This window comes from Electrophorus electricus, chromosome 1 (assembly GCF_041902795.1).
Source record: "Electrophorus electricus isolate QZ-2024a chromosome 1, ASM4190279v1, whole genome shotgun sequence".
NCBI lineage: Eukaryota > Metazoa > Chordata > Actinopteri > Gymnotiformes > Gymnotidae > Electrophorus > Electrophorus electricus.
This window is the reverse complement of record NC_137497.1, coordinates 39,142,822-39,163,978: the sequence shown is the minus strand read 5'-3', so window position 1 is coordinate 39,163,978 and position 21,157 is coordinate 39,142,822. Positions and strand designations below refer to the sequence as shown.

At 47.0% G+C, this 21,157-nt stretch overlaps 2 protein-coding genes across 2 annotated transcripts in view; both read left to right on the top strand.

Moving 5' to 3' along the window:
• Positions 1-33: 33 nt before the first annotated feature.
• On the top strand, positions 34-6,263 carry LOC145659682 (orofacial cleft 1 candidate gene 1 protein homolog). Its single transcript, XM_081722555.1, has 5 exons — positions 34-43; positions 603-707; positions 1,422-1,511; positions 4,404-4,585; positions 6,048-6,263. Exons 1-5 carry the CDS (start codon positions 34-36, stop codon positions 6,261-6,263), a joined length of 603 nt encoding a protein of 200 aa, XP_081578681.1.
• Positions 6,264-9,387: 3,124 nt separating this feature from the next.
• The window catches only part of LOC118241440 (uncharacterized), a 50,046-nt gene continuing 38,276 nt past the window's right edge, over positions 9,388-21,157 (top strand). The window contains exons 1-5 of the mRNA XM_081722552.1: positions 9,388-9,525; positions 11,181-11,420; positions 15,676-15,939; positions 16,702-16,840; positions 17,293-17,565. Of these exons, the coding sequence (XP_081578678.1) occupies positions 9,388-9,525; positions 11,181-11,420; positions 15,676-15,939; positions 16,702-16,840; positions 17,293-17,565 (1,054 nt within the window). The remainder of the gene's footprint in view (positions 9,526-11,180; positions 11,421-15,675; positions 15,940-16,701; positions 16,841-17,292; positions 17,566-21,157) is intronic.

Here is a 21,157-nt window from a genome sequence, read left to right as displayed (position 1 = left end):
TGGATTTTTTTTAAAGTCTGGCAAGCAGCTTTGATGCCCATAGGTCAGCGATTGCTAATAAGAAGGCAATGGCACATGGAGCTTACTCTCACTCCCCCTCACCTCTCTCCTTTATCTCTCTCTTCTTTCTCGCTTCTGTCTCTTTCTCTCTCTCTCTCTCTCTCTCTCTCTCTCTCCCTCCCCAGCTTTGCCCGTCGACCCTGGACCAGAGTTAGGGTATTGTCTTTGAAATCTTGGCACTCGTAATCTTGTACACATTTCTCATTAGTTCTTTTGAACACAGGTAACATATGGCAGGTTGTGTTTAAGAGATTGGCTGGGCTGACCTTTCCTAGCATGATAATTAGGCCCCAGAGCAGCGGCGGGTCCTGCTGGCACAGCTCCGGGAAGCAGGGCAGAGTGAGGCCTTATCAGGTAGCCTGCCTCGCACGGCTGCCCCGGTGTGGGCTTTCAAAATTAACATTTTCGCTTCATATGGTTCTAATAATCACTAACCTTACCCAACCCGCCACCTATCAACTCCCTTCCGCCTGGCTCGCGCTCTCCCTCTCTCTCACATTCTCTTGCTTTTCTCTTTTGTCATCCATCTGTACTTTCCACAGGAATTGAAGGTGCCCGAAATTACTTTGACCCCGTGGCGGCGGTGGAGGGCGACCCAAGGCGGTGTAGGACGGCCGGGGCCGGAGCGGGAGATGAGCTGGAATTAAGTATGCCATTTCTGTTCGTAATGGGCCGTCTCAATTCATTAAAGCAGGGTGAACGAGATCACTTTCAGCCAGTTGCCATGCTCGGTGGGATGGTCTATGTAAATACTTTTTACCGATGGCTGACGAGATAGGCTGGCACGGTGGCTGTCATTGCCGAAGGTCACGTGTCATTGGCTGTTTCCATTTTCAGTTCTTCACTGCTTCCTTTAACAACTCCAAATGACAGCAGGAAAGCTCCTCAGAGTAGCAATAGATGTCCCCCCGTATGCCTATTAAAAGCATGCTCTGGGGATCAAGGTAATATGCATGTTATAATGAAACCTGCCTATTAACAGGAAAGCCATTCTCGCTGTATCTATCTGGACATCGCTGTTCTGTAATATCCTCGAATCCTCCCAAACAGAATCACCTTTGACAATAATATTTCATAGGTGGGAACATTGTGGTGTGAAATCCTGCATATATTTCCTTGCTTAGGGAAGCCTTCCGTAAGGACATGCATGTATGTTATTATAAGCTTGGACTTTAATAAATGAATGTAAAACGGGGCGGAGAATCAGTGTGGGTTTGTTAGAAAGCTGCTTCAGTGTGGGTTTTAGAAACGCTGACGTTTCCGTGCAGGTGACCCAGGTCCACCAGGGCGGCTGTGAACGTGAACGGCAGGACTGGTTCTTATTTACAATGGCTCATTAACACTGCTTCCTTACATCCCAGGCGTCCTGAAGGAGGACGAGCGTGGTGTGTTTGAGAAACTGGCTCAGATGCTGAATGAAGACGAGGCTTCAACCAGCATAGATTTGCCTGGTAAGACAACCGTCCTACATTTCTTTGCCCTCTGGAACTTACATTTACCTGATAGACGGTGCCTTCTGTTATTGTGTATTTTGCTAGTATTCAAAATGTAATTAACATAAAATATTACTGATTTTCTTGTTAGATTTAATATCAACAATATAATCAATATATATCAACAATCTGGTAATATATATATGGAACAAATAAAATATTATGGGTTTTCCTGATTATCACCATGATCAGAATGATAAGATGTCCAGTATGTCCAGTATCAAATGTTAGAAACAATAGTATAAGGTACAATGAGTAAGTTTTAATATTACATACTGTACATTTCCTAAGTAATACATAATTTCTTCAATTACAGGATACATTGTCTGTTACAATACTTTTTTCAAGTATGACATTACTCAGTAAAGAATTACCAGGGTAGCTGTCAGCCCAGCTATTCAAATCTCATCAAACCATCACATAAGACTTCTTTCCTCATCAGGGAGCCCCTGTGGACAGGCACTGATTACAGCGAACCACTCATCACTGCTGTAATATGCTTGTCCCCTGTGCTGGGCTCTTTGTTGTCTCTGACGGAATCCTTGTTCCATTAGCAAGGGGACAGGTTTGAGACCTCCCCCCAACCGACGGAGATCCGACAGACTTCTCGACGCCTTTGTTTTGGCGGTACGATGCTCTCCGCGTGCTCCGGCTGAGACACAGCATGGTTGCCGTGACTCCTTGGCAGGGCCTGCAGGAGTGCGCACGTGTGCGCTTGGGATTTTCACTGGCACTGCGAGATTAGCTGCTCTGTTATTGTCTCCCGACGCTTCCGAAATCCCACAAAGGAGCGCTAGGAAAGAGGATACTGGGATTAGCCCGCTTCCACCGAGGAAGAGGAGGAGGATCAGCCCTTCCTCCGGCACCCACCCATCCACCCAGCTGGCGGGCCCTCACCGCGGCGACGGCGGGCCACGGCCAGGGGCCGTGCTGGGGCCACCCGCTCCTGCCCCCTGCTGGCCAGCCTCTCAGGCTTTGATCTTCCGCCCGAGATTCCAAGATCCCATGCTTCTCCCTCCTGCGCTGGTGCACTCACACATTAAAGCGGGTTAACAATGAACAAGGCGTGGAAAACATTGTTAGCTAAATGGACATGAGTCCAGTATTTAGTGTTTAAGAGGAAGGGATCCTTTAGAAATCCCTCTCAGCAGAAGCCGCTTGGTGCCGCTGGATTTGGGCAGCTTGGTGAGGCAGCAGGCAGCACACATGGGCACTGGGAACATCTTACAGGAGAAACTGGGAAATCCCTGCAGATGTAAAGCAATTCTTCATAGAAGTAATCGGAGCTTGTCCTGTGGTGAACATTAGCTATGGGCTGATGCTTCATCGATTGACCTAACTCTAACCCTAGATTGTGTGTTTGTGTGTGTTTGTGTGTATGTGTGTGTGTGTGTGTGTGTGTGTGTGTGTGTGTGTGTGTGTGTGTGCACGTGAGAAGCAATGCTATTACACTAGGCCTTCATTAGGAGTACGGTCTGATTAACCGAATGCTTTAATTAAATCTTCAAATTTCTCTGTAATTTGGTTTGGAGGAAAGTGGCTGCACCTCAGAGCCCCAGCCCTAAACGAGTTTAATCCGACCTCACTGGGGGCTGTATGAGCATGTGTGTGTGTGTGTGTGTGTGTGTGTGTGTGTGTGTGTGTGTGTGTGTGTCTGTGTGTGTCTGTGTGTGTCTGTGTGTGTCTGTGTGTGTCTGTGGGCAATGGGACAGCTTTGGTTGGTTTTGCTTTATTCTCTACGAGATGTGAAATGATTTGGTGATTATGAGGCATGATGTACATATATTGCGCAATGTTATCTTTAGTTTCCAACAGTTAAGAACTCTACTGGTAGACCACATAGAAATCCACATGGTAGTCATACTGCATAGATTCCACTGGCAGCCACTGGTATCTGCCATGATCGACTGGTAGCCCCTGTTTTCTCTTAATGGCATCTTTGAAATATCTGTGACTTTATACTGGATTCAGTTGACATTCATGATCCTAATTATTTCTTCTGCTGTTTCTCGTTTTGGCCTAGTGACACTTCTTCAGTCTTCGCCAAAGATGTATACACACACTTGCCTGCCCCTTTATCAGATACACCTGTACAACTACTCAGTAACGCAAATATCTACTCACTCAATTTTCAGAGACAGCTTATCTGTTGTGATTTTCACAAACAACCATCTCTAGGGTTTACAGAGGATGGTCAGAAAAAGAAACTGTCCAGTGAGCGGCAGTTCTCTGACGGAAAATGCCTTGTTGATGCCAGAGGACGGAGGAGAATGGCCAGCCTGATCTGGTCTGATAGAAAGGCAACAGTAACTCCAAAAACCACTCGTTACTACCGAAGTATGCAGAGTATGCAGACTAGCATCTCTGAACGCACATCAGACCTTGAAGTAGGTGGTCTACAGCAGCAGAATGCTACACCTGTCAGCTAAGACTACAGGCTACAATTCACATGGGCTCACCAAAGGCTACAGGCTACAGATAAGACTACAGGCTACAATTCACATGGGCTCACCAAAGGCTACAGGCTACAGCTAAGACTACAGGCTACAATTCACATGGGCTCACCAAAATTGCATAGTAGTAGATTGGAAAAACATTGGCAGGTCTGATGAGCCCCAATTTCTGCCGCAACATTCAGAAGGGTCAGAATTTTGCGCAGACATTGAAAGCATGGATCCACCCCTGTATCAGCGGTTTAGACTGGTGGAGGTATAATGGTATGGTGGATATATTCTTTGCACACTTTGGACCCCTTAACACCAACTGAGGGGCACATTTTTTTCTCTTTCTTAGTTTGTCTCTCTCTGTCTCTCTCTATCTCTCTCTCTCTATTTGTCTTTCCCCCCGCAGGTAGTGTTATGGAGGAGAAGGCATTAGCTGGGGCTTCCGAGGTCCCCCAGGCTGGATGGAGGGATCGTTTGTGGGAGCAGATGAAGGAGAGGAGAGAAGAGGTTATCCCCCACTATGTGGAACAGCTGAGGGAGCAAGTGCAAGATGACATGATCCCACTAGGCCGTACTTCACTGGAACAGGTCAGAGCCACACACACACCACACACACACACACACACACACACACACACACACACACCACACTTACACACACACCACACACCACACACACACACACACACACACACCACACTTACACACACACACACACCACACACACACACACACACACACACACACACACACACACACACACCACACTTACACACACACCGACCCAGACACACACACCACACACACACACACACACACACACCACACTTACACACACACACACACCACACTTACACACACACACACACCACACACACACACACACACACACACACACACACACACACACCACACTTACACACACACCGACCCAGACACACACACCACACACACACACACACACACACACACTCACAAAGTACTTACAAAATAGGTCTGTGTAACCTTCCTGTATGCACCGGATGGTTGAACTGCGTAAAGTGATTAGGGGGCACTGAAGTCATCCTGTCCTTAACCACTTGTCCCTAGGAATCTTTAAGTATAGTCTGCTGGCTGTGTCAGTCACTACTGACTGCTTGCTTTTGTTTCATTTCTTCAGTGCTTTGTAGATTGGTGATAAGTAAAAAAATATTGCTAAAAATGTCAGTCAGCTAAAATCAGAAGTTTTTTCCCCCTCAGCGCTGATTACTGCTGTCCCTGAAGATGCCATGCAGAACTGCATGGTTAGAATGACCTTGGTCTGTATGAAATAGCTTTTATTAAATAGGTCTTAGCTATTTAATAAAACCATAGCATCTTTTTATCTGGTCTTGGTGCCTTTGTGGGAAAAAAAAAAACCCTTGCCAAGATGTTCCATAGGCCAGAGCGCTTCCTGCTCCCATTCCTACCGTTCTCCTACGGTCTCTGGAACAGCTGCCACTCCTTACTTTTTCCTTTGTGGTTTGTCAACAATCGCTTTGCGGGAACTTGGAGCGGGTGTGGGGCTCTGAGCCCTGCGTGGATCAGCTGGAGGAGGCGAGGAAGCTTCCCGAGGCAGATTTCTCTCTGGGAGCTGAATGTAGCTACACGCGGAGGCATTGTTGGAAAGCTGAAGGAGGACAAATGCTAGACTAAAAGTGGAAAAAATGAGAAATTATTCATCATATTTGTGGCCATGATCTGTCTTGGCAAGTAAGCAAACAGCAGACCTCAGTATGAAATGCCGCTCTAAGCAGAGATGGAGTCTTGTCTGTTTGGAGTCTTGAAGCAATGGGAGTCGAACGACGGTGTGCCACTGTCAGTCAGAACGTGTGGTGGTCGGCTGAGGGGAACATACCTACGGAACGCTGTCCCTCAGAACACGCGTCAAGAGATCCACGCGGTGTGTATGGGAGACCGGCTTGCGATAGTCTCCTGGAGATGGCATTACTGTGCCTGCACCTGACTGAACACACACTATTGATTTATTGATTTATTGATTTATTTAGACTTCTTTTCTCCTCCCTGGCAGGATGAGCGTGTGGAGAGAGGGCTGACAGAGGTGGACCAGGCCAGAAAACGGAGAGTCATGGCCATCTTGAGGGGGAGGGCGAAGGTACCGACGTATGTCGGGAGGACCTGGCGTGGGCCCACGGGAGACCCATCTCTGATCCTCTTCTTTGTGTGTGTTTTTGAAATGTGTCCCACGCCAGTCTCGTCTGACTACCGTCCTTCAGAAAGGCTCTGACTCGTCACGCAATCAGGGCAGACAAGTCTCAGATCTGCGCTGTGTAAATTCTCTCCATTCAGCCCCTGGAATATCTCAGGATCATGGCCATGTTATAATAAACAAATTGGTGCAGAAAGCTAGGTGCTGCGTAAAATAATCACGAAATGTAATAAATAAATGAACTGCAAGAATAATGAGCGCCTGGTGTAATTATATTTCTCCCTCTTTTCTAAATGCCCCAGTGATCTGTCGTACTCATGCCATGTGATGTTGTACCAGCTCTCTCTGTCTCTGACTGCTCTTTTCCTAAAGGAGCCTTTTCCCATCAGAGGTGTGGATCAGGAGGAGTCTCTCCTGCAGGAGAGGTTGTATGCAGCATTCCAGAGGTGTGTGTGCGTGTGTGTGTGTGTGTGTCTTGTTACATGCTCGTTTTCATCTGATGTTATGTGAAATAATCATTAATCTGTGTTCTGAGCAGCATTTACATTTTGCTGACATTTTTTTTTTTGCAACGATATGTAATATATTCGTAATATACTACACAATGCATTGTCTGTGCTGGTGCATTGTGGGTAAGTTGCCACAGGGCAGAAAAATCTGTCCGTGTCATTGGACGCAAAGAGAGCATCAATTTTGTTCTACGCACATCAGTCTTTCTCTTTTTCTTCCTCTGCCTCTCTCTCTCTTGCTTCCTCACTCTCTCTCGCTCTTGCACACTCTCTCTCTCTCTTTCTCTCTCTCTCTCTCTCTCTCTCTCTCTCACACCCCTGTAGGCATGAGTGTGCTTAAAGTTTTTAAGAACTGTTCGGCCCTGTCTACACCGGCATATTAAAATCAGGGGAATATGGGCTGCTTGGTACGGCCGGGCTGTGGGTGGGAGTGGGGCATATGAGCTGCAGATCAGAGTCTTGTTCTGTGACCTTTCCCAGACATCCTTGGCCCTGTATATTCCCCTTTCTATTATTGGTGGGTGGCTGAGAGACAGCAAACAGCCTCATCATGCACTGGCCCAGAGCTACATTACCCAGATCTGATCAAGGATGGAGATTAGGCAGGAGATGCTGGTGGAACAGGTTTACTCTTCCCTGCACTTCTGAGCGCTTTGGCTTAAAATCTCTGTGCTTTGATTAATTAGCTAAATACTGTGGCCTTGTTCTTGCTACTGATGAAAGCCTATGCAACATTTTAAACAGACAACAGCAACAAAAAAAGTCCAACACCAACTCTGTTCCTGTTGTGCTGCAATTACCTGATTTAATTAGATTTTTTTTTTCCTTTAGGAGAGACGGACAGTGTGGTATTGCTGCTTTGAGGAATTAAGAGGTTAGGTGTGGAGATGGTACAAAGGAGGGCTTTATTGCTTTGGCCCCAATAAGAGAGAGGCTGAGTGCTAGAGAGAGAGAAGAGCAGAGGGAAAGTAAACGAGAGATAGAGAGAGGGAGGAAGCTCTAGACATACGTCTGTTGCAGGCTATTAGATTAGGTTCAGGGCAGTGTGAGGGTACCTGGTAAAAGGATTAGTGGATGTGCACAGTGCTGGGCTGTGTTGAGCTGTGTGCTGCATGTCTGTATGTGTTCCAGGGCAGAGAGTCGCTTGCTGAATGCTTTGCGCCAGCGTCAGGCTGAAGTTATCGCCCAGTATGGAGAAATCAGCGAAGCTACGGTGAACAGTGAGTCACTGGTCATCGAATCTGACCTTCCCTGGCAGGTAGACACACACACACACACACACACACACACACACACACACACACACACACACACACACACACACACACACACACAGAGACACAGACACATCTTGTTGCTGGTCCTGACAGGAAACACAGAGGACTATGGAGCTCAGCTTGGCTTGGCTGGGTGGGTGGGTTTCTGCTCTGCTGTTTATGGCTAGTTCTGTTACCTGAAAGATGCTGAGAAAGATTTTTCTTTGTCAGCTGGGAATGATACGGGTGTCTACATGATGTAATGATGAGAAATCGGAGCAAAATCGCATAGAACCACTTTTTGTGTGCATGTGTGCCAGTTAAAACACACACACATACATATACACACACGCACACATACACATAGTTTGTGAAAAAACTGTAAAAACTAATTGAATTTCAGAAAATAAATAGTCTGTATTAAGAATAAAGGGGCATCTGTATTTGTGTGTGCGTGCATGTGTGTGCGTGCATGTGTGTGCGTCCGTGTGTGTGTGCATGTGTGGGTTTGCATGTGTGTGTGTGTGCATGTGTGAGGCTTCGAGGTTGCACTTGTACATGGGCGTGTGTGTGTGTGTGTGTGTGTGTGTGTGTGCGTGTGCGTGTGTGCGCAGTTTAAGATGCTGTTGTTCTGTCATGGTATAGGCTTAGTGTTGTAATGATTCCTGTCTCAGGCAGCCATGGTTTACAGGGGGAGGGAGAGCGAGAGAGAGAGAGAGAGAGAGAGAGAGCAAGAAGGAGAAAGACAGAGGAAGAGAAAGAGTAAGAAGGAGAGAGAGGGAAGCAGCTTTGAGGAAGGCTGTAAATGCAGTGAAATTGTGGTATAATTCCTCACACTGGCATCTCTGCCCCCAAGTCACCATTCCATTATCTCCCAAATTGCTGTGTTTCAGAGAGATAAAGATTTTTTATGGCTTGCTGACTTGAAACAACCAGCGCAGCCAGAAAAGCAATGGCTAACCTGCCATGCATAGTAATTTCATTGGTAAATGACAAAATCTTTGTTTATATGACATTTCCAAAATTACTGCAGCAGATGAATCTCAAATATAAAATGTCACATTTGGCATGCAAAACTATGAAAATATATTTCTGTGCAAAATTCATGGAGGCATTTAATTTAGAACGTGTTTAATAACTAAGCTTGCCTGCATCAGTAATCCTGCCTTCAGGACCCAAAAAGATTGTCATATTTATTCACCCCCCCCAACACTCCCCCTTCAGTCTGAAGCCAAAGATTTTAAGGGTAAATGTTCATTGTTAATTAAGATTTACTAATTAAAATGAAAATAATTAACGAGAAAGCTTAATCTCAGAATATTAGGCTATACTTAGAATGAAAAGAAGTATTTTTTGTTGTTTTTTTTTTGTTTGTTTCTTTTGGATTTTGTGCTTCCTGTGCACCAAGAGTTGAGTTTCCGTGAGCTGTCAGTGCGTATGGCTGAAAAGAGGCTTCGCCGAGAGAGCAAGCAGGAGCAGCGGCCTCAGAAAGCAGAGGTCTGGGTGGCTTTGATCTCGTCTGGAGGCGCGTTGCTGCGTACTGGCACTTTAAGCAAAACCCGCCCCACCTCGGAGGTGCCGGGCTGTTTTCGCTTTTTAGCTTCCTGGAAGTCTCTCGCCGTGCGGGTGTGGGGGTGTGGGCGTATATGCGTTCGCATCTATAATTTTTCCTGAACGCACCGGGCTTGGTGTGGGGCCGGCGGCAGCCGCTGTGTGCTATCGTGACTGAAGGGGCAGTGCTGCATCTGTTGTGGAGGTGGGGTGGAGGTTTGTTCAGGTGAGCCGCCAGTAAGCAGCTCTGCAGGAACGGAGGGCTTGCACTGCATAACCGTGGTGGTCTTTCTACAACATGGATATCTCGGACTTCTTTAAGAATCCAGCATACTTCCTAAGAAGACTGTAGTACAGTAGCACAATAACATGGTAACCCAGTAACACAGTAAGACAGTAACACCCTGATCAGCAACAGCTGAGTGTGACACTCTTGCTTCAGGGAATAACTCTGTACTATGAGAGAGCATGGCTACCGCTCCTGCTGTTAACGCTGCGCTAATAACCTGCCTGTTGTAGTCATTTCTAATTGTGGCTTTTAATATCTCATTTTTTCTCTTTTTTCTGTTTCTAATTTCCTGCATTTATTCTATGTTTATGAATACACTGTGTGCTGTCTTGTTAGTAACAGATCTTGCTTTTGTTAGAGCCACACCTCAAAAGGCTGAATAAGTAATATCCTGAGTTTAAAATGTTGTCTGTAAGTCACTTTGATCATGCGTTGAAGAAAAATTCATTCAGTGCTTTGAACTCAGCCATTTATTCACATGTGCAGTAATATTTGTGCAGAAATATTACACTGTGCAGAATGCAGCTAGTGAAAACCTCTGGACGTTTTGGTCCCTAGTTTTTACTGATAGTCCTAAATAATTCCGTTATTACAAATACAAACAGTCCCCTAGACTGTAGGAATCGTGTGTGTGTGTGTATGTGTGAGCGTGTGTGTGCACTCACACACAAATCTGTGTGTGAGAGAGAAGTTGGGAGTCCAGCTCAATGTTCTTCCTGTGTGAAACTCCAGATACTCTCCTGGAGAAATGAGGTCAGCTCAGTCCTGGCAGAGCTGTGCAAGCCCTGCTGAAGCAGTCACCCGGCAGCACACACACAAACACACACACACACACACACACACACACACACACACACACACACACACACACACTCGCGAGCACAAACAGACACATACGCACACATGCACCCCTGGACACATAGATACACACACATGCACACGCGCACGCACACAATCACACATAACACATACAAGCACGCATACGCAAGTTCACATACATGAACACACACATATTCAGTGGAGACTTCCAGCTCTCCCGCAAACACACTTGTATTTAAATTCTGCCCACCTGAGTAGTCCCTGACTCTGTCTCCCCCTCTCGCCCCCTGACTGCGACACTCCCCTGGTCCTGCGAACAGCTGCTCCACCGTGTTTGTGAAAGTGCCGTTGATTTATCACTGTTAAATGATGCGGCTGTATTAATCATACATTTATATTCTCACGGGTGAGAGTGAGTGGAATGTCTGTAAGAGGAGAAGAAATCAATCTCATGTGGTCACAGGCTGTTAAAGTTGATTTTGTCTCTGTCTCTATCTGTCTCTCTGCATCTCTCTCTCCCCCCTTTGCATTTCCTCTCTCACTTCCTCCCTCCCACCGCACATCTCCGTAGGTGGACTGGGTGCGGGCGCCGCAGCCCGTGGAGGTGTGCGTGGGGCGTTTGCGAGCGGTACGGGAGAAGCTCCCGCGGGGCCCGTACGCCGTGAGCGTGAGCCTGCACACGCGGCTGGCCGGCCCCGCTCTGCTCTGGTCTGGGCTGAAGAGGAAGCGGTGGGCCGGCGTCACGGAGCCCGTCGAGCACGGAGGCCGCTACTGCGACACAGACCTGTGCTTCCACCAGAGCCTCCCCGTGGTGAGCGCGTACCAGCCGAGCTAATCCCCACGCCCGAGTTTGAACTCCTCAGGTTAGTTTGGAAGGTCCCAGGCAGGGAGCAGGCAACACTTCACGGCCAGCAGGTCAATTCTGTTACGCCAGCGCTGAGGGATGGGTTTCAGGGGGAGGTCCACTCAGTTTCAGGGGGAAGGAAGCCATTGCTAGGCCATGGTAGTAGGGGCTGCCAGAATCTCTGTCAGTAGGGATATTATCAGTGGTTCTAGGTTTAGAGGTACACTGACCCTGCCATAATATGGAGGGGCTCTGGACAGAGTGAAAAACAGATGTTTGTTGGCATGCCGTAAGAATCTTGCGTATTAGCCTCACTGTTTATGAACTCTTTTCATAGCTCTCCACTGCTTCAGCAAGTCTACGATTACCGTCTGTAACATATGAAATGTGTTTTTGATTGTGGACCCGTATATTTTCTGTGATGAGAGAGGGACCAACAGGGGTGAGGGGTGGTGAACAGCACATTGGCAGAGCGCAGGAGAGAGAAAAATGACAGGAACTTTGAGGATACACACATGTGACGAGAAACTCAAAACACTTTCTTCATCTGAAAGTAATTCTCACAACAAGGGGTATCTATTAACACCCATCATCTGTGGAGAGGGAGGTGGTGAGTGAGGAGGCCTTTGAAGTAAGGTCCAGAGATGAAATTTGCTAAATGACTGTCTCGTAAAGGAAACGGCGCTTGTCTGTCACAGTCTAGCACGGTGAAGAGGAATGGCCCTGCCCCTTTACTACCACGCCACCACTGCCTCACGAGCCCTGGAGGTTCCCGATAACCAAGGAGCAGGACGCAATGGGCAGGACGCTTCGGTTAAACTGTAGCGAGTGCTGGCAAGACCCTGAGAAGTCCTGCTCACTCAAAGGTTAGGTGGGTGTGCTAGACCGGCGAGAGTGCGGAAACAACTCCGGAATGTTCTGTACTCCCAAACGGGCTATCTGCTTTGTCAGTTCTTCTTCTGAAAGGCCAGCTGACTGTTGGCGAGCCCCGAAGAGCGATGGACTTAGGATCGTGGAACGCTGCCATTTCAGAATCTGCTGCAGAAAGCTTACGGTTTTAGCGGAGGAAAATCCAATATGTTTAAAAGAGCGGCTTCTCAAATGTGACATTTCAGTCGTGAATGTAAATCAAAGTGAAGGTTTATAATTCATTTATGTAAGGGCTGAGCCATGTCTAACAGTGAGATGGGAGAAGTTGGAGAGAAATATAGAGTGTCTGGGATGTAAACTCTGACAGCATATGACAATATTGAAAAAATAATATTATAGGCTTTCATAAATCAGTTTCATAAGAATTCTCTGTGAGCCATCCTGTGGGGATCCATATCCTAAAACAATGATCAGTTCTGAACAGATTTAGTACATAACAATAAAAGTATATTTAACATGAGCAGCCATAATTATTAGAAGTATATAGCAAAAAAGGAAATGTCTTAAAAAGTGAATGTAAAGGAAATTGTAATCGCCAATCTTCTAATCTACAGATTAGAGTTTGGGTTTGTTATACCTCTCTCCCTCCCTCTCTCTCTCTCTCTCTCTCTCTCTCTCTCTCTCTCTCTCTCTCTCCCCTCTCTCTCTCTCTGTCACTCCCCTCTCTCTCTCTCTCTCTCTCTCTCTCTCTCTCTCTCTCTCTCTCTCGCTCTTGATATCTCAATTTATGATTCAGATGGCTTTATTGGCATGAATTGTGATTTATTGTTGCAAAAGCATTGAGCATCAATCTTAAATAATGATAAAAGTGGTAATATGATTGAAGAAAAAAAGAACAAAAAATTCAAAGCTTTAAAATCACCAGACACAGACACATACATATAGACAATGTTCATATAGACATTTACATATGATTGGCTGTTTTATTCTTTTCACTAAAGAAATGGCATTTAAATATATACTTTCTGGTAGCTTTACAACCTCCTAAACACATTCACAAACATTTGTTTTCTGAGACCTTATCCTCAGGTAATGGGATATAAGTTTTCACTGAATTAAAAATAAAATTCTCTGGTGCGCTTATGTCTAGATCTGTGTACGTTTGTGTTTCTGTCTGTCTGGGCTTCGGCTGGAGAGTGCGTGCTGCTCCACTGAGAGTCTCGCCTGTCCTCCAGCTCTCGTCTAGTCAGCCCTGCTGCTGCTCGTGTGTTTTGTTGCTTTTTGCCTTTGTTTATGGTTTGGAGAATCTGATCAGATTTTCCTACGATTGGCTGCAGTGCCTACAATGGCAATCCTGTATTTGTTCTCCATTTTCTGAAGAAACGAGGAATTAGACATCGCAGGTGGAATTTGGCGGCTTATCATCTTTTCTCTCGCTTGGCTTTCTCTCTTGAGCTCGGCTCTGGATTCTTTCTTTCCTTTTTTCAGTCAGCCGTGTGTTGGTGGGAAGGCCAGTACCACGTGGAGATTTCATCTTGCTTCTGGACGTGTATGCGCGTGGAGGCTCGGTAGCCCAGGATGGCGATGATAGGAGTGTGTCTGACTGCTTAGCCAACCAATGCTCTTACGCCTCTTTAGTCCCTCCAGCTCCCCTGCCGTTCTTCCACAGCCCACACGGCTCTTTCGTCCTCTCGGTGGAATCTTTTCCCTGATCCGATGAAGCATCCCCATGCTAAACCGTCTGGGCTCCTCCCCCTTCTCGTTCATCTGCCCTCAACTCCTCCCACTTCCTCTAGCGTTTGCATAGAAAACACAGGTCTGTGTTGGATGAAATGCAATCTTTCTAATGGCTGAATGGTGGTTCACTGGAGCCCATTCGGATTGCCGTACATGCTTCTAGCTACCAGCTCTGAGAACTCCTCCGGCTCACGACTCTCAGACAGGCCATCAACACACACAATCATTTTCCAAGTTATTCTGTCATTTCCTCTATTTCTCTCCCTCTCTTTCTCTCTATTCCCTACACTTATTCTTTTAGTGAATTAAGCATATGAAATAAACCCCCTCCCCCCACCACGCGTAACAGGGGAGAATGTGGAGTCATGGAGAGTCTTTGCGGTGTATCAGGTGTGAGGGTGCGGTGTGGAGGAGCTGAGCGGGTGATGAATGTGATACTGGAGCTCTTTCCTCTGTTTCCCCATCACTACTGATAGCGGGGTGAAATATTCCCCAGCGTGATTGATGAAGTGCCGAGCTCCTCTCTGTCACTTCATTTTTTAACACTGCAACGCGGGTCTGTCTCCCACTCCTGCAGTAAATAGGAACCCATGTTTGTTAAGCGAGCGAAACCCCAGCATGGCTGTCAGCTCGTGTGCGTCTTACACACGCTACAATAAATCTGCACTAAATCCTCCTGAATTTCCCCTTTAAATATGATGTTTTCTGGCACTCATGCTTGTCTTTGCGTCGGCTCGTGCCTCCCAACATTACGGTTATGTGCCGGAAATTCTTGTGATCTTGGCACCTTGAGAATGCAAATAAGACCTTCCAAGTGCTGTGGCCCGCCATCTCCAAACCTCAGTCTAGCCCCACTTTTAAACAGTTGAACCTCCCCAAGATAAGTCAGAGTTAGAAGGGTGAGTCATTCACGTCAGGTGAGTTTCTTTTGTAAACAGTTGTTACAATAGACATGGAAACGAAGCAGCTGCACTAACGAGTGAGCTGAGTGTGACAAAAGCTAAGAGTGGATCCTAGAGGAAGACCTGAGGTAGACCTGAGGTAGACCTGAGGTAGACCTGAGGAAAACTTGAGGAAAACCTGAGAGGCACCAGCACTGGAAAGTGAATCCTGTACTCCTCTTGTGCCTCAGGATGACCATTTGATAGACAAAGGAGATATGGATACAAAAATCAAATATTCACCATTCATTTTCCAAAGTCTGAGTTTCTAAACTGAGCTTCTTTCAGTTGATTCTGTTTTTGTTATATAAACAAATAGATGCACTTACCTTTTACCTGTTTGCTTTTGCTAAGGTTCGAATTTTAAGTTCTTTAAATATCTTTTTAGCTCATAATATATCACAATGTTTCTGTCTCTGTGTCTTTTTTCTCTATCTTTGTTTCTGTCTAAAATTGATTTATTTGTAAGACAAATAATGATACATTTTGCATCAAACCCTGGATTAGTATTTGAGAATACTAAAGAATAACAAGCAAACTAAACATTGTAGAATCATAAAAACACACTTTAGGATAAAGTGCTTAGGTGAGTATGGGGTAGTGATGTGTGTGTGTGTCTCTCTCTCTCTCTCTCTCTCTCTCTCTCTCTCTCTCTCTCTCTCTCTCTCTCTCAGGTCTTGCCTGCACCATGTGACCTCTTGCCCTCTACTGTGCTGGTATTTCGGCTTCTGAGCATGCCCAGTGAGGAGGGGCCCGTCAGCGGTGTGGTGGCCTGGGGTGCGTTCCCCGTGTGTAACTGCTCCCTTGCCCTCACCCAGGGCACTTTCCGCATGCCCCTCCTCTGGGGTAGCCCCCGGCCTGCCCTCGACCGCTTCAGTAAAATAGAACAGCTGCTCGCCACTGACCTGGACACCTGGCTCTGCAACCTGTACTTCCAGGTACAGTCAGAATGACCAATGACCAATGAACATACCTTTCACACTTAAATGGCTGTACATGCCGCACCCCCCCCCCCCCCCCCGCCCCCAAGAAAAAAAAACAAAAAGAGAGAAAAAAGAGAAGAAAGTATACACAGCGCTAGCGTTATCTCGACTTGGGAGCCGCATAGAGATTGGGAATCTTTAGGGATGCATCTTGGGGTCTGTGAGTGCTCTTGTGTTTGCTCATGTGTGGTTGTGTGCTTCTCTGTATGTAAATGGCCCTTGCAAGGAAATTGAAAATTGGAGCCAGATTGTAAACAAACCACATCTTTACTAAACATATCCGGACGCATTTGAGGAAACGCATTGATCCTGTTACTCAACAGCTTAATTGAATTAAAAGGCAGAACAATGGCTTCTCTCAGAGCAGGCTTATATCTGCATACCCTGTCCCTTTACACCACTAGTGAATGATGGATTAATATCACTAATACACTATTACAGGATAATGGACTTGAAGTCACTGTAACAAATTAGGCAGCGGAACAGCCTGGTGCTGGAGCCTGATGATCCTAGAAACATCCAGAGTCTAGAATGCCGATTCTGTTGTGCGGTGTGTGCAGTAGCAGCCTTCTGTGTTCACAGGTTCTGTGTGTTCTGGATACACTGATCCTGAAATCCATTTCATGCTGTTTAGAAAGCTTTATGGCGTTGACTGCGTACCAGCGTGATATTAGCACGGCTGCGTGGTGTGTGCCAATTCTCTCTCTGTCTCTGTAGGTGAGGAGAGTTCCGCGGGAGCAGGCAGGGGTCCGGGAGGGAGCCGGCACCCTGCATCTGCCATCCGCTGTCCAGCTGGGCCCCAGCACCGGCACTCCGGAGCCGGCCGCCCACGTCGGCTCCTCCGCTTCCCTGCCAGGTATTGCCTTCAGCCGGAGTACGCAGTCCCCGCACACCCTGCAAAGAGAAGGCTCTAGAAACAAGTACCAAATCCTGCTAGTACACGTTACATTTGCCTCGTCATTTCTGCGCTGTAGTACAGGGGTAACATGGCACAGGACTACTGTAGTACAGCTGTGCCATAGTACCATACTAAAGGAGTACCGTAGTAAAAGAGTTCCGGAGTACAGCAGTACCGGAGTCCAGGAGTACCGCGTCTCTCAGCCGTGGAGTTCATTCCATTCACCTACCATTCAGGTCCTTGGTGAGCTAAACCCTCTGTGTCTGGGGTTCACTTTTGGTTCACTTTTGGTTCACTTTTGTTTCCTTTTCTTTTGGCCTGTTGCTGTCGCCCCACAGTGACGTGCTGCTCTGCTTTGCTCTAGGTTTTGTAACTTAGCGTGAGCTGAGTGTTCCTTAGTGCTGTTGCAGATTCAGGATCTGGCAGTTTGGATTACAGTCTGGGGGTTTGCATGAGCAGCAGTGCAGATTCATTCGGAGCAGCCACGAGTATGGAGACGGGCAAGGATGGTGTCCATGGCACAGCCCCTGCACCCGGCACCACACAGAAGCACGGACTCCTCCACCTACGGGCGACCCCGGAAACCCCAAACCCCTCCGGCCTTCCCTCTTTTCCCCGGTCCTTCTATAAAGCCACTGCATCACGCCAATCAAAGGCAGACGTATCAGATATGTTACCCTGCTGTAACATATCCAGCAGATATGCTACCCTGCTATTAGCAAAGCTTTCCTTTTGCCAGCACTCATCTTTATTTAACAGAGCAGAGTATTAAAAAAAAAGTTTCTCGGGTGCTTTGCTTTAAACATCACACAGACTTTTTAATTACAAATGAGTTGTGACAGGTCTGCTGGGTAGCAACCTGTCCCATTTTAAGCGTGATGCCGGCTGACAGCTCAGCACCCATCGCCGAGCGATGGAACATGTGGAAGAAATTGCTTTTTTACATTTCACAGCTTGTCACTTCCTCTCCGCCGCGAACTTTGACCTCCCCACCGTGCTCCTCACGCCCCTTCGCCCGGTCGCTGCAGGAGATTTATGCCTTGCGTTTTGCCAACGCATGCCAAACAGGGAGAGAGAAAGGAAAGAAAAGAACAGAGGAAGGAAAAAGAGGGTGTGAGGGAGGTGAAGGGGTCAGGTGCTGGGAATAGGGGGGGGGTGGGGGGTGTAGCAGGTGAGAATCCGGCGGGAGATGGGAACTCCGGCTGAAACCCGAGCAGCGGATCAAAGGGTGGCCCCCGGTGGGAAGGGAGGCCGTGGGTCGGGTGAGCAGGGCCGACGTTAGCGGCCCATTTGCATGCCGGTCGGTTCGGGTCGTGGCGCTTTCGGATGCACTTACGGCGCTCGGATGGAGGAGCGCCATCGGAGCGGGAAGCGCGGAGCAGACCGACAGCCTTAAACTACTTCCCAATGAAAATCCCGTTCAGTGAGGAGGGGCCGGCAGCAGGTCCATCAGGCCAGACCGCACTCATGTTCCCTCACCCTCTGCCCCTGTTTGCAGGTTTAAACGCTGATCGAGGCACAATAGAAGATCAGGGAGAATAAAACTGATAACCGATTGTGATAGAATGCTGTAGTGAGACTTTTATTTTTTTTACATTAGCTGATAGGCCTGTTTTCATATTGGCAAAGATGAAGGCACCTTCGCTGTCATTTACTTGAAGTTTCTCACACCCAGCTTATTTTGTCAGGCAGAATTCTGATCCCTAGGCTTTGATATAATTAATGTCCTTATTAAAACAATAACAACAACAACAACAACAGCCCTTTTAACTCTACACGATAATGTTACCAGACGTCACTTCCAAGTGCTTAGCTTCTTGGCTAATCCTGGATCTAGGAAAGATACACTTTTTCTTTTAAAATAAAGACCGTTAATTACTGATTTTATTTTCCCTAATTTAAAGGACCAGGAACGCTCTTGCAGGCGATGTGGGATAACTGGCCCCTGATGTCAGCTGAAGGAGTTGTACTCGGTTTGTCTGAATCCAAAAGACTTCTTCAATTAGGTCTGCTCTCAAGCCCCTCAAGGGAGTGCATCATCAGATCCTAAGCTGGCCTTAAACAACACGACAGGGTCCAGGATTTCTAAAAGCTTGTCTCTGGACTGTGGCTTTAATAGGGGCAGCCTGGTTCCAGCACAAGACCCCCATATGGGGTTGTCGTTTCCCTATAGTGAAGGACCCTTAACCTTGAGGAGTTCGTTACCGCGTGCGGTGCTTTAGCCTGGTGATCAGGAGAAAATCCAGTCACATGCAGTGACTGAGACGGTGGGTCAAGGGCAGCCACAGGGTGCTGCGATCCAACTGCTTGGAAGTAGTGACAAGCTGCATATGATGTTAATTTTTGAACATGATATCATTGTGCGTATGTAGATTCCTTTACTCTGTGTGACGGTGGCATCAAAAGAAAACTTCTGGTAACAAATCTCGAATGGCTCCATCGCAGTCTGTGTTGCATGTGGTCTAATTGGAAAAATAACAATTTAATGATGGGGAGATGTAAACAAAGCCAGAAAGCTAGAATACAATCATGTAATGATTAGTAAGTGGTATGACTAATTAAAACCGACCACTGACTTTCCTGTTTTGTGATTATTCAAATGCTCGCAAGGTCACTTATCAGGTCGTTATCTGAACGAAGGCCGGTTCTCTTGGGAAATCAACCAAACCCTGACCTTCGATTCGTGGTAACTCTGAAACCAGCGGCAGGGCAATTATGAACCTAGGTGAGAGGGGAGGTCTCAACCAGACGCCTCTCCATACCAGTTAGAGGCCTTCCAGCCTGGGGCCTTGTTCACCACACACACACACACACACACACACACACATAAACACGCTGAGTGGTGGGAAAGCCGTGGATAACGAGGAGCCATTGTGGACCCAGGAAGACTCCAGAGGAGGGGGTATCGAGGCCGTACTGCTCCAGGTTCATGGACAGAGCCAGCAGCCGGCAGCGATGGCTGGTTATGGCCCTGCATGGCGGTGAGGATAATTAAAGGCGAAGCTCACAGCACTGGTGCGGCTGTGGGGGGGTTTGTGCGGGGGGGGGGGTTGATGGACCGCTCACAGGGGTTACAGTCTCTGGACAGGGAACAGAGACAAAGGCCTCGGGTCGACTGCAGGGAGACGGTCTCCACTGATTGGCAAGCTGCACATCGGCTTCCCATGCATGTTGTAGACATGCTGGCCGCACCACGCTCTCCATCAAGACTAATGTCTTATTTTTGGTTGTTATGTCAGGTTTACTTGCCAGTCATCGCTGCTTTTATTGCGCGGCGTGTGATGAACAGACAGAGTGAGTAAACACTGCCGTTTTGGGTAATGGTCTTTGGGAGACATCAAACTTTAACCATGTAGTCTATGAAATCCTAAAGTGTGTTAAAGTGGGAACCTCTGTCCCTGTTTTCTCTCACATGTGACAATGGAGCACAGGAGGTCCAAAAAAGTGAGAGAGAAATAAAAAGTGTAATAACTGTGACGGTACAGTTTAGTCGACTGGTTGAAGCAGCCGTGTAAAGAAATTATTACCAAAACTGTTTAGTGCTTGGAATGCTGCTCTACTTAGCCGCAAGAGGAAAGAACCGTCGACCTCATGTTGGAACCGTTTTAAAGAAACCTTTTTTATGTAAAAAGCGAGTGAATGGCCGCGTCCGGTCTGTTCTCCGGCCGAGAGCACGCTGACATGCCGTCAGTACGGGATGTGCGCACGACGTGAGCAGGACGTGAGCGGATTCCGCACACCACCACACCACTGAGCACGTCTCCAAATCAAGGGAGGACAGTCAGCGTGTGTGGCGACAGGCTAATCATAACAGAGAGAAATGCCTTTATTACGCAATGCTCTGTAATGAAATAACAGAGAAAACCCCCCAAATATTCCTACCTTTTAAGATAAAGGCAGATTTAACACCATTAGCCTTTAACTGCGGGCTGCATGAGTGTTTACCAGCAAAATTGGTAATTAAAAACCACATCTGGGCACAAATGAAATCTGATGTCAGTTCCCAAAAAGGGAAAGAGGAGATGCCCATAACCCTTCAAGGCTTCTAATACTGCTATTAAAGCTCATCTTAGTCTTCAGAATCCTTCCTGATCTGTTGCCTATATTTAAAAGTTATTATTACTGATATATTTAATCCTGCAGCAGAGAAAACTTATATCATCTGGGAAGTTTCCATATTATATAGATGGGAATGGCGGAGAGAAATGAGGGGGGAAAAAGCATTGGAAAAAAAAAAGTTTCTCATGGTGAAATTTTTACATGTATCAAGCTAAG